Here is a 13728-nt window from a genome sequence, read left to right on the forward strand (position 1 = left end):
CCATTCAACCCTACACCGTACCTTGGTAACGCAACGGCAAACGTCATTTGTGCCATAATGTTTGGAAACCGTTTCAACTTTGACGACCCATGGTTCGTCAAAATGATGACAATCTTAGGCGACATGGGCCACCTTTTTCAAGTATCTGGACCAATCAACTGCTTTCCATTCCTACGACATATTCCGTTCAGCCCTTACAAGAAGCTGAAAAAGTTAGTTGACGATCACTATATTTTTCTAGATAAGAAAATCAATGAGGTAAAATTGAGTTACGTAGAGTCTAAACCGCGACAATTTATTGATGCGTATCTAGACGAAGTACAAAAACGGGAAGTTGACGGATTTGTTGGAACTCTCGACGAGGCTCATCTTAAATTTGATATCAGTGATATGTTCAATGCAGGAACAGAAACATCCGCTAACACGTTGAAATGGGCAGTACTATACTTGGCTCTTTATCCTGACATCCAGGTCAAAGTTCAAGATGAAATGGATCTTGTTATCGGTCGCAAAAGAATGCCGCTACTTTCTGACAGATCTCAACTGCCATATACAATGGCTACATTAGCAGAAGTACAACGTATCGGATGCATTGCTCCTTTAAGTGAGTCTGAATATTTTTTTCTAACTTTAAGACATGCGCTGCGCGTTTCAAGGCATCATCATTTTAATGTGGAATGGGATTATGCATAATTGTGCTTATTTATACAGATGGTGGCGTAAACCTAACAGCAGACTACTATCTCAAAAGCCTAACATGCCAGTGTGTAATTCGAGCGATTGAGTATGTCAACATTAAATTTGAATTGTTGAAGGCCAAAAAATGTTTCTGTTTATTATGTTTTTAAAAAGTATTAGAATAATTAATTAATAGTGTATCTTAAAAATATATATTCAAAACTAGCTTACTGATAAGTTAAGATAAAAATACTTTTGTCAAGGTGTTCCGCATGCGGCCACTGAGGATACAACACTTCGTGGTTACGACATACCAAAAGGAACCATTGTCACGTTAAACATCTGGTCGGTGATGTTTGATCCCGAGACTTGGCCTGAGCCAGAAAAGTTTAAACCAGGGAGGTTTTTGAATGAAAATGGATGCTACTCAAAAAATGAGAAACTTATTCCGTTTTCGATAGGTAAATTAAACAAACTCTCTCATACATTACTTACACGCAAAGGATATGAAATGTTGGAATTCGGTCATGTAATTAGAAATTAAACATTTCAAGATACAATCAAGGAAGAGTGACATTTGTAATTTCACTCTTCCCTGATACAATGGTTACAAATATCAGTAATCAAGGTTAAACCAGAATAGTGTTATAACATGCTAGGAAATGTAATTGTCTATCACATTTAAGAAAATTGCTTTTTAATTTTAAATTATTGTTTTCAGGGCGACGGAATTGTGTTGGAGAACAATTAGCCGTGATGGAACTGTTTATCTATTTCGCACACCTGTTACACAGATTCAAACTGAAGTACCCGGATGAAGATCCTACGCCGGACCTTGAAGGTTTTTTTGGAGCAACTCTTGGACCCTACCCATACAAGGTGTGTGCCCTGGAAAGATCACTCGACTTTGAATACAGACAACCAATGCAGACAGAATAAACCGATTCGAATAAAATACAGCGGTTTCTGAATTGAAATGCTTAGAGGTTTAAACACTATACATTCTTTTCATAATTTGAAGCAAATAAATATGAAGAATTTACTTTGAAACATAACTAAATCTCTTTTAACGGACACCATGTAGCCAGTAAATAGTGTTCTATTTTTGTCTAATAAAATGTATTGTTTTGATGTGGACTTTTTTTTGCCTGTACTAAGTTTTAATTAAAAAGTGTAATCACATGTATTTGTAAAACGATGTACCTGTATTGGACATTTGTCCGATGCCTAAAAACCGTTTTCCAAAACGGGTAGACGTTACGCTGGAAAGACGTTATAAAGATAGATTTAATAGAATTTTGGATTGGAACCAGCAGCAGAAGACAAACTAAAAACTGGAATAAACACTGCAATCGATAATTACAATTAGAACCAACATAAAAAGCGAAGGAAACGTCACTAGCAGAAAATTTACAAAAATAATTTGACAAGGGGACAGAAATCAGCTAATAAACTTGTATTTCGTTTATTTTTTTTTTGTGGCATGCACCACTTTTATTCAATTTCATTCAATAATATCATGTATATGATGCATAATAAAATTATTGTACATAATTAATACATAATTATAATCATTTACTTATTTATTGACATTAATCATAATAATTTTTTAATTTCAAATGTTTAAGAGAAATTATAGAAGTGTAAAAACATAGGCAAAAACAAATATAAATATAAAGAACTGTACTGTGAAAGTCCGCATGTAATGGACTGTACATCATGTATCCATACACGCAAATCCATACATTTATCATAATTGTTAATATTAATTTATAGTCCAGTCAATCTACGATTTTTGGTGGACAAAATTGCAATAAATGATTTTATACACTTATTTGATAGATAAAAATACTATAAACGTCTTGTAAAAAGTCTACCAAAATCGGACAACAGAAAATGTGTATTTAAAGTAGAAAAGTGTCGAACTTTGTTTTTTGTTTTCTTGCGCGATGTGTTCGACGGTTTACCTAATTAGCATAAAATTCCTTGTCCCTGATTGGTACATGCATTTGTACGTTTAAAAACATTTTCGGCAAGATTAAAGATTACTAATCAATAGAAACATTAAACAAAATATTAAATAATAAAATTAAAATAAAACAATTAAATAATAGTTTAGTTATAATACAATGTGATATACAGTATAATACAATTGTAAGTAAGTAAATTTTATTCTCTATTAAAATTATATACAGGGTTTATTTGTTTGCTGCCCTCTATCTAGTGGAAACTACACAGTGGAGTTGTCAATCAATGGGTTGATTCACAGGAGTTGCAGGTGGAACCACAAAGTTGTGTCACAGTCCCAGTAAGAATATGACTATCCGATTCAAACCACATGTGTTAGACTTACGCACATGTCATAAGCCTTTAGTTGTAAAGAAATCCAAGACATGTATTGACTGTGAACATAGTAATGATTATCTGTGCAGTGAGTGGTATCACAAGGGACCTGTGCAGGTAAGCCAATAAGAATAGGCCTAAAGGCTTATTGTTCTCTACCAATCAAAATTGTTTATACTGTATCTGATTTATGAATATTCAGTTTATAATCATCTTCTTCTGGATTATTACTGTAATACAAATAAATTGTTATGGTGAATGGAATAATTTATACCAATCTGAATTCCGAGTTGTTTGTTATCTAATTAAATATTCATTGACTTCAGTATCGACCAATGGGAATATTCAACCATATCAGTTCAGACAACATGCATTTTTATAATTAACCAGCCTAAGAAATATTTGACCAATCAGAAAGCATTGTTATGAATATCTAGCATAAGCTGGTAATGAGAATGTAATCCCACCAATCATAGTGTAATGATATACCTATGAATATTCATGAGCACAAAGCAGGCAATTGTACTATTCAACCAATCACAGATGTAATGAAATTACAATGAATATTCATAAGCACAGGCAGGCAAGCCAATATTGAACCAATTAGATTACAGGATTGGTAACTACTTTTGTTAATGTCTCAGGAGTGGCTTCATATTGGTCAATGATTTGAATAGCGATCTAATAACAACACTTGTAAAGCATGTGTAGTGAAGAGATCTGGCTACACTTGTCAGCAATGTACAGCTATCTAATAATTTAGATTTCTTACATAAAACAGCTCTCAAGACTCTTGCGTATTATACCATGTACAAAACGCACACTATTACTGTCTCTTGACTTGAACATTATTTCAACGATAAATTTGTATGGGAAATTGTATACTTTGCAGTGACTTCTACTACTGATGCCAATATTTTATTTTGCTCTATCTACAGTATATAGAGTGGGAATTGTTACTTGGAACTCAATTTTATCTTCTAAAACTGGATAGTTTTTATGGTAAGCTAATTACATTTCTTGTTTCTAATTCTGTTTCTGCTTTACTCTTCAAATACTGTTGAATCCATTTTTTGGATACTACTATTTATATTGTGAAATAAAAGTGTCCCTTTATGGATTCTATTGTATTACTTATGAATGCATTACAGTGCATTACTCTGTATCTTCAAAGATATTTTCGAGAATGTTAATGTCTTTTATGTAAACAATAAATGTTTTGCTTGCGTAGCGATTGTCTCATTTTTTAAACCCACAACTCCATTGTGTTGATGCATCATTTACATGGCGCATCACTCACTCAAATAGGAATAATTAATAAATTTGTGAACTATTTAGGTTAATGGTAATGTTGTTGGATCTAAACAAAATTCTTTAAATCATTGTCAATGTACTACAGTCTTTTAGGCATTGAGATGCATATGAAAGATAATTGCTCTGTTAATAAATTTTTACAAAATCAGCACTTATAAACTGAGGGAATACTGCTGTTTTCAGCCCATATTGAAGACACAGAATAAGCTTCTCTGACGTTACCATTATATCGATTTTCCTGAAAATCAATAGACATGGTCTGTTGGCATTACCAAGGTGTTATTATTATAACTCTTTGATTATAACTGATTTTAAAAATTCAGGAAGATAAATTGTGGACATTCTCATGCAGACAAACTTACATTACAAACATACAAAGCTATTTATATACAGCAAATGTTTGTAATATAATGATATATTGCGGTACAACACCATTACCAAAAAATAAACACTATAACTAGCTCCGTACTGAAATCTACAAAAATAATATTTTTATGAGCGCTGTTACACATGTCCTACCGTTTATGACAATATTGTAAAAAGGTAACAGATAAGATAAGATAAGATGGTGAAGAAGACCCAACAACCCTTATAAAGTTTATGACATTCTTTATCCTATCGCTGTATTTACTATAGATAATTTTGGATTATATTGTTTACATTTCATAATGTTTGAAATTATACCATAGAGAATGTCTCTGATTTTGTTAAATTTGTTAAGCTCTGTCTACACTATGAAACTAGTTTGACAAAAAAGTGTGATGTGCCCAAATATGGTAGTGATATGATATCATCGTGTCCATATATGGGCACATCACATTTTTTTGTCACAAAAGGTTTGATAGTGTAGACAGAGCTTTAGGTGACCATGTCAAAATGATTCTACTGAAGTTACACTTACAGCAGTAATCCCATTTTGTTTAATCTCTCTTACACCTGTTTATGTAATTAGTTAGAATCTTTTATGGGCAATCTACACACCATTTATTGCATTGATTGACTCATAAACTAAAATGATATGTTCAGTGTGCACTTTAAAGAACCTAGTACATCCTTTGAGACAAGTATGGGGTTACCCCGGTGTGCTAGTTAACACCCAGCCACTGTGGTGGACAGTAGTTGGCTGCTCTGACATGACGTGACACTAAGGGGAGAAGCCTGTAGTTGAAAAGTGTACAGCTCTGTCTACACTATCAAACTTTATGTGACAAAAAAATGTAATGTGCCCATATATGGACATGATGATATATCACTATCATATTTGGGCACATCACACTTTTTTTGTCAAACTAGTTTGATAGTGTAGACAGACACAAATTTATGTCCATGTATAAAAGAACTCATTCATTAAGCAAAGAACCTTTAAATGTGTTTATTATCATGAAAAGGGCGCTATAAATGTGGTTATTGCATAAAAAAAATGTAGATACTCAGCTGCAGTAACTGCAGTATAGAATAATATACGTTCCTATTGATGAACAACTCTAAATAGGTTTTTTTTTCATTTATCTTCCCGTTGACATTCCCAACCCACAATTAACAGTTCTCTTTGAAAGAGAGAATGGTCTACATCCCTTCTCTTGTAGTAGAGCACCGTATAAGTATTGATATTATCTTCATCTGTGTGGACAAAATCCAAAATAACATTGTGTTATAGTTAAGTCATAGAGATATTGTTCACTATATTGGCTAAGTCTGTTTTATCAACCGAGCTTACTAAACAATATTTTATGAATGCTTTTTCAAAAAACATCCAATTTAATTAGAATAAAAGCAGTCAGACTTGATGTTACTTCAATGACCAAGCTACAATCCGACTCCCATACAATGTAAGTGAATTATTTAAAACTGTAGTCTGTAATTGCCTATGATGAGAATTACTGGTAAATTTGAACAGATTTTGAATAGACACTTAAAAAATAAGACACATCTTATTGTTGTCTTTTCACTTTGTTGACATGGCAACAAATGTATTATTTTTTACTCTAACCTTTAGTGATGAGTAGAAATAACATGAGGATATTTTTTAGCACTGAGAGATGTTAGGCTAATGTTACATATGTTGGAAGACTGTTGTAGCATATAACAACTGAAACGCCAACCTTTTTTTACTTTCTTTAGTATAAACTATAAACATGGTATACCGGAAACTATACTTTACCATGTAGCAATAACCAAAAAAATATCAACATTATTTTTTCATGGGTACAATTATATCTTTAACGATAGTTTTGATGTTTTTTTATTATTTATGAAGTGTAAATTTTGAATTTTTTTTAAAATTAAGCTATTTTAATGTCGCATATAGTTACAGTTGAATCTATTTTTTTCTATGAAAATTTAAGGCAAATAATAGTCTTTTCTGACAGACAATATGGTTTTAGGTTAAATTTAGCTGTTTATATTCATTTATAAATCATTATTTATGGGTTTTTTCCTTTGGAAGTGAATAACTTTATTAAAACTACAGCATGACCTACCAAAATTCTGATTTTATTATTAATTTTCGGGGACAATACACCTTTAACTAATTAGTAATGAAGGGGATGATGTCGCCTCGAGGCTGTCGATATTCTGCCTAGAAATATTCAATAATTAAAATATAGAATAACAACAAATTCTACATTGTGAAATGAACATTGAAATGGAAAAAGGTTAAGTGATATTTTTTGATGGCAGAGTTTCTGTGTGATTCATTCACTTTTAATAAAAAGAACTGCAGTTTAAAATAGAAAACCTTGCAATATCCTGGCAGCTATATAATTTCTGTGAACTACTTTTACCATGAGGGACAGAATCTAATATAAAATGCTACAGTTTTAGGTCATACTCAAAGCAGTAATATTTTAAAGAAGATAAACAAGTTTTTCTTTTAAAGGAAATCTACATAATTTATTCATGTATCTTTAAATGTATGGTAAAATATAAATAAAAATATTAATGTTATTCGTCTGTTATTCATCTGTTATTTACATATTTTAAATCAGATCCTAGTATTATTTTTTTTCTAGATTTTAAAAATAAAAATAGTGGAGCTATAGCTTGGTAGTTAATATCCTTGTCTTCCATTCCTACAGAGTTCAATCCTTCCAGAATTTGTGTCAGTGTTCAATCCTGATTTTAGTGTCAGTGTTCAGTTCTAACTTAGTGTCAGGGTTCAGTGCTGACATAGTGTCAGGACTCAATCCTTACTAAAGTGTTAAGGTTCAATCTTGACTTTGTGTCAGCCAGACTTTAGTGTCAGTACTGTAGCTCACGACTGCTTCTACTCCTTATGCCTCAAATGACACTTAGTTTATAAGAATGATTATGTAATTCATCCATCCTGTATAGCAAGTTTTTTATGTTGGATGTGGATGGAAAAATGGCTATTTACCCAAGGTTCTTTTATATACTTACAGAGTAAAATATATCATTTTCTCTTTGAGACAAACTGGTTTTTTTATTTTTCAATCTATAGGCCTACATGTTTTAAACAAAAAGACAAATTTAAATTATGAAATTGCAGACATATGATTCATATGATTAATACATGCCTAAAGATTATAAGATATATTAATAATAATATCACTACTTTTTTATCACTGTTGTCATGTTCAATAATGATAATATATTAAATTATTTTTGATATTTTGTTTAATGTAATTTTGTAGTTTTACAGCAATTAAAAAAGCCTTAGATGATTAGATTGGATTACATATTAAGTAGATTATTAAGTAGAGGCTAAACAAACCTTCAGTTTGCTAATGTTTTATAGTGATGAACAGTTAATATGAAGCTGCTTTTACAGAATGAATTGATTATACTAATGTATTAAGATCAGTTTGTCTGCTTTCAATGCAGCTAAAAACATGCTTTAATTTGTATGTTTTACTATGAAACAGTAATGCTATGTTAAAAGAATATCAGTATATATTATGAAGTTAATATTTTAAGGCACAGAGAAACTCTAAACGATCAAGTGATATACTGGAAATTGATTAATTAATTTGTAAACAGCGAAGATGCTGATGAGCAAATTATATGTCTATATCGTGCCTAGCTTACCTGTATAAACCGACAATAGCCCGTGCTCTCCAGAGGGAGGGCTTAGATACGAAAGTGAAAAGTTCTTAGAACACCCCTGTATTATAATGGACCAGTCCGCAACCACGCCCTCATGTGGGAACGTACCAACGTACCACCGTCATCATTTTCTTTCGTAACGTGAGAGCGTTACGTCGTATGATACCAAGTGTTAGGATTGTACACTGTGCATACTTACAAAGAGTTCTACTTCGCTGATTACTAGTTGACTTGGCCAGGATATTGAGTGTATTCCCACGGCCTGTTGCAGTACCAGCGGTTGATATATTGTTCATATATCGTTGATCCGTTTCAAATCGGGGTCTTCCTTAGATATAAGGAAGATTTAAAAGGAGAAAACAACACCCACTTTATTGGATTTTAGGCCGCTGAACGGCCACGCTACCGGAAGACAAAGGAAAAGCAATTTGCATTGCCACCTGGACTGCCTCAGCTGAGGCGTGGACGCACTGTTGCGTGAAACAACAACAAAGCCGTCGTCAGGTTGTATTGTTCCTTTTTCTTGCTAGGTTGCGTACTGTGTCCGCCGATATGCCTAAGTCTGAGTGTTTGGCAGCGAAAGAACGTGCGCGCGAGGATCAAGGTCTCGACGCCAACGGCAGATTTCTGTCTCCTTCGGCCGCAAAGACAGAGGAGGCGCTAATCGCGGTCGACCGTGGCGCACGCGAGACGTTAAGAACAGTCTCGATGTCGGGTTACCTTCTGTCGTTCCTCGCGGATCCGGACCATCCACGGCACCTTGACGCGGACGTGATCTGCTTGCTTCAACAGATTACGGGCCTGGTCGCGGACCAACAGGCGACGATTGCATTGACCTCAGCCGCCGCGCGGAGAGTCAATTGCCTCCAGGCCACGGACATCGCGCCCGCGCACTACCGCCGCTTCACAACTAGCGAGTCGTTCGGTGCTGTGGATCTCTTCTTCGGGAATTTCGCCGAGAAAGAAGACAAGTGGGCTCGCGAGCGAGAGGCACGTCGCGAGACGAGATCGCGTTTCCCGAAACGCCAAGCGAGTCGTTCGCACTCGCGTCCAAAGCCTCCAGCCCCACTGCCGGTGGTGCCATCGCGCGCTATCTCACATCCGCCGCCGTCGGTCCATAATCAGTCTGAGGTTGGGCAGACTCCTGGGCCGTCGCGTCCCCGTAATTCCCGCCCCGCGCGTGGCGGTAAGCCGGGTAGGGGAGCACGTCGGGACCGCGGTTCGCGTCGTGGTGACCGCAGGTACCGGTGACGTGCAGGCGAGGTCCGTGCCGTCGGGGGCCGGACCAGTGGGAGGTCGCCTCCTACGGTTCGTCCGAGAGTGGGAGAAGCTGATGGTAGACAGCTGGATTCTCTCCACAATAAGCTACGGCTACCGCATAGAATTTACGAGCCCTCCAGTGTGTGGAGGTCCTCGTCCGACCACAATCCCCAAAGATCCAATAAAGCAACGAGCGCTTATGGACGGGATTGCCGCGTTGCTCCAAAAAGGAGCCGTAGTAAGGGTCGAAGAACATCATGCGGGCTCGGGCCACGAATCAACCGTATTCTTAACCGAAAAGTCCTCGGGAGACTGGCGACCAATTCTAAATCTAAAACGTCTGAACAAACGATTTATTCGGCCCCGCAGGTTTCGGATGGAGACAGTCTCATCGATCCTGTTAGGGCTAAGACGAGGAGACTGGGCCGCATCGATAGATTTAAAAGATGCGTACTTTCACGTACCAATCGCAAAAGAAGACCAGCGTTGGTTACGGTTTCGAATCAACAATTGTCTCTACCAGTTCGTCGTGATGCCGTTCGGCCTATCAACGGCTCCGCGCGTGTTCACACGCATCGTCCGAGCGCTCGGTGCGTTCTTTCACAAGCACGGCATTCGCATATTCATGTATCTAGACGACTGGTTAATCGTGGCTCAGTCCAAGGACCGGCTGGTGAGCAGTCTCAATTTCGTCCTTCTCGTAACGGAACGTGTAGGGTTCTTAGTGAACCGGGAGAAGTCGTGCCTGGTGCCGACTCAACATCCCATTTATCTCGGAGCGCAGATAGATCTCGTGTCGGGCAGAGTGTGCCCCTCACAGAAACGGGTAATCAAAGCCCTTGCTGCTATACAAGGCCTGATTACTGCTTCCGCTCCGACAGCATACGACTGGCTGAGAACGCTAGGTTTCCTAGCCAGCTTTGTAGATCTAGTTCCGTTTTGTCGGCTACGGATGCGGCCGCTGCAACTTCATCTGTTAGCCTTCTACCGGCCAGGTTCAGACTCGTTAGACAAAGTGGTCCCGATGTCGGCGTTCATTATAACGCACTTCCAATGGTGGCTAACGGACGACCGATTGTTAGTGGGCAAATCAATTCAGAGATCGATTCCGGACATCCGAATAGAAACGGACGCGTCCGAAGCGGGTTGGGGCGGTTGCTCCAACCACAGTCACGTCTCCGGCGTTTGGAATGCCGAGGAGGCGTTAGCCCACATCAATCTATTAGAACTTTGGGCAGTAGACCGAACGTTGAAAGCGCTACTTCCAAACATAACAAATTCACACGTCCATGTCTGCTCGGACAACACAACCGTGGTCGCGTACATCAACCGACAAGGAGGCACGAAGTCTCCGACTCTCTGCTATCACACATGGACGCTCATACACTGGTGCATCGCGCACAGCATAACGCTGACTGCATCGCATATTCCGGGCAGCCAGAATGTAGTCGCGGACACGCTGTCCCGACTCGCCTTACGCCCGACCGAATGGCGTCTGTTGCCGAGCATAGCCAACCAAATATTCGACCACTTCGGGCGGCCGCACATAGATCTGTTTGCGACGTCAGAGAACACGCAGCTCCCGACGTTCTGCAGTCGATACCGGGATGCACGTGCGTGGGCGGTGGATGCCCTGTCCATGTCGTGGGACGGTTTATGGGCATACGCGTTCCCGCCAATATCGATCATACCAATAGTTCTGACTCACATTCAGCGCTTCCGGTGCCGAGTTCTGTTGATCGCACCGTTCTGGCCTCGTCAAGCGTGGTATCCGCTTCTGGCCAGTCTTCTTTACGATCACCCGCTGCGTCTTCCGGTCCGCGCGGATCTACTGACGCAAAATCGTGCGAGGTTCTCGACGATCAACCTACAATCCCTGAACCTGACTGTTTGGCCATTGTCAGGGATCAGCTCAGAAACTCGGGCATTCCGGACGGCCCAGCCGCCCTGGCGGCCAAATCTAGAAGACAGTCGACTCTCACCGTCTACAACAGCCGTCTACGACACTTCTTTCGCTGGTGCAGACAAGAAAACGTAGACCCTAAGGCGATATCCTTGGGTCAGATCTGCGCTTTTTTGCACTACCTGTACGAATCAGGCTTGCAAGTACGCACGGTGTCAGGCTACCGGTCCGCGATTGCGGCCATTACTCCGCCATTTCAGGATGGCTCGACGGTTTCGACTTCCGCAGTAATCACGCATTTGTTACGCGGTATGTTCAGAGAGCGACCTCCGTCTAAGGTCTTAGTTCCACGTTGGGACGTTAACGTCGTTCTATCCGCACTCACGCGTCCGCCGTTCGAGCCAATGAGCAAGGCTTCGTTATACAATCTGTCGCTTAAGACAGCGTTTCTGGTGGCGTTGTCCTCATGTAAACGCCGAGGCGAGCTGCATGCGCTCACGCTAGAGCCAGGCCATATACGATTTGAGCGGGGCGGAGTCCGGTTAATATTCAGGAAGGACTTTCTGGCCAAGTCCCAGACGTTAAATTTTTCGCCGCCGGCTGTGTTCGTTCCATCAATGTCCGCATTCTCGGGGGTAGTAGAGGACAAATTCTGGTGCCCGGTAAGAGCACTCAAATTCTACATCCACCGTACAGAGACGTTGCGAGAGGGTATATCTCACTTATTCGTCACATCGGTGCCCCCGTATCGGCCGGCCGCAAAATCCACGATTGCTAACTGGGTCGTGGCAGCGATTCGGGCCGCTTATGAGTCGTCCAGCACTTCGCCGCCGGCACATATGCATGAGGTGCGGGGTGTTGCTACATCCTGGGCGTTGTACGCTGGTGTTTCTGTATCAGACATTATGACAGCGGCATGGTGGCGGACACAGTCTACGTTTACTGCGCATTATTTAAGGGACATTTCTGCAACCATGGCGCCAGTAGCAGCAGCAGTGCTAAAGCCTAGGCTATAGGTATGTACACTTCACTTGCTCTGCTCTTTGTTAACTTACTCCCACCGCCGACTAGTTCTAGTCCGGTGCTAATCTGGCTATTGTCGGTTTATACAGGTAAGCTAGGCACGATATAGACTACACAAACCAGTAGTGGTGTTAGTAGTCTATGAGTGCTAGCTTACCTGTATAAACTCCCTCCCGCCGTCCCCGCAGTCAAGTACGCGGAAAATGATGACGGTGGTACGTTGGTACGTTCCCACATGAGGGCGTGGTTGCGGACTGGTCCATTATAATACAGGGGTGTTCTAAGAACTTTTCACTTTCGTATCTAAGCCCTCCCTCTGGAGAGCACGGGCTATTGTCGGTTTATACAGGTAAGCTAGCACTCATAGACTACTAACACCACTACTGGTTTGTGTAATTTTTTGATACAAGAGTGATTAAGCTCTGGAACAAACCACCTCCACACATGTTGTTTTATGCAAAACACTTTTTACATTCAAGAATACTATATAGAAAATTCTTTGAGAGGAGGCAGTCTTTACGAGTAAAAAATATACTCTAAAGCTTTATTATATCACTAAGGTAAGATAAGATATCTGTGAGAATGAAAAAAAAATCCTGCCTTAACCGAGATTCAAACCCAGAATCTTATACTTGATATGCAGACATCCTACCATAGACCACTGGGGCTTTCACGAATATTTATAACTATACTGAATTATAAGGCTATAGATAAGAATGGACAAAAATGAGTTGAGCGGATGAATATCAAAAGTACTGAAAAGTGTAAATTTGATATTTGACTAATTGTTAAATGGTAAAAAGAAGAAATAGAGAAAGAGATAGTGTTTTGAAAGAATCTGAAGAAAGAGTACAGTAGAAGCCTTCCTTTGGGACACCCCTATTCAGGGAAAACTTTCCATTGAAATGAACGAGGAGAAATAACGCACAATGGCCAACCATCTATTTATTGGATACCTCTATTAAGGGGACGCTCAGTGGCGGATCCAGGATTTTGAAGTAGAGTAAGGGGAGGGGGCTCAGAGCATAAAAATAGTGAAATGAAGTGCTGAACATTAATTTGATGTCCTATCTTTTGCATTACAATTTGTGAAATTTGGAGGGAGCCCGGGCTGGCTGGGAATCCGCCCCTGACACTTTATT

At 39.2% G+C, this 13728-nt stretch overlaps 2 protein-coding genes across 2 annotated transcripts in view; both read left to right on the forward strand.

Moving 5' to 3' along the window:
* LOC144852783 (cytochrome P450 2U1-like) overlaps nucleotides 1-1786 on the forward strand; it is a 2535-nt gene extending 749 nt beyond the window's left edge. Inside the window, exons 2-4 of the mRNA XM_078710760.1 lie at nucleotides 1-604; nucleotides 942-1139; nucleotides 1400-1786. The exon at nucleotides 1-604 is cut by the window's left edge and continues 158 nt beyond it. Of these exons, the coding sequence (XP_078566886.1) occupies nucleotides 1-604; nucleotides 942-1139; nucleotides 1400-1617 (1020 nt within the window). The 3' untranslated portion in view covers nucleotides 1618-1786. The remainder of the gene's footprint in view (nucleotides 605-941; nucleotides 1140-1399) is intronic.
* An 8250-nt stretch (nucleotides 1787-10036) lies between these two features.
* LOC144852290 (uncharacterized) lies at nucleotides 10037-12985 on the forward strand. Its single transcript, XM_078710065.1, has 2 exons — nucleotides 10037-10182; nucleotides 10296-12985. Exons 1-2 carry the CDS (start codon nucleotides 10037-10039, stop codon nucleotides 12577-12579), a joined length of 2430 nt encoding a protein of 809 aa, XP_078566191.1. The 3' UTR covers nucleotides 12580-12985.
* The last annotated feature ends 743 nt before the right edge of the window (nucleotides 12986-13728 follow it).

Source organism: Antedon bifida, chromosome 9, assembly GCF_963402885.1.
Source record: "Antedon bifida chromosome 9, ecAntBifi1.1, whole genome shotgun sequence".
NCBI lineage: Eukaryota > Metazoa > Echinodermata > Crinoidea > Comatulida > Antedonidae > Antedon > Antedon bifida.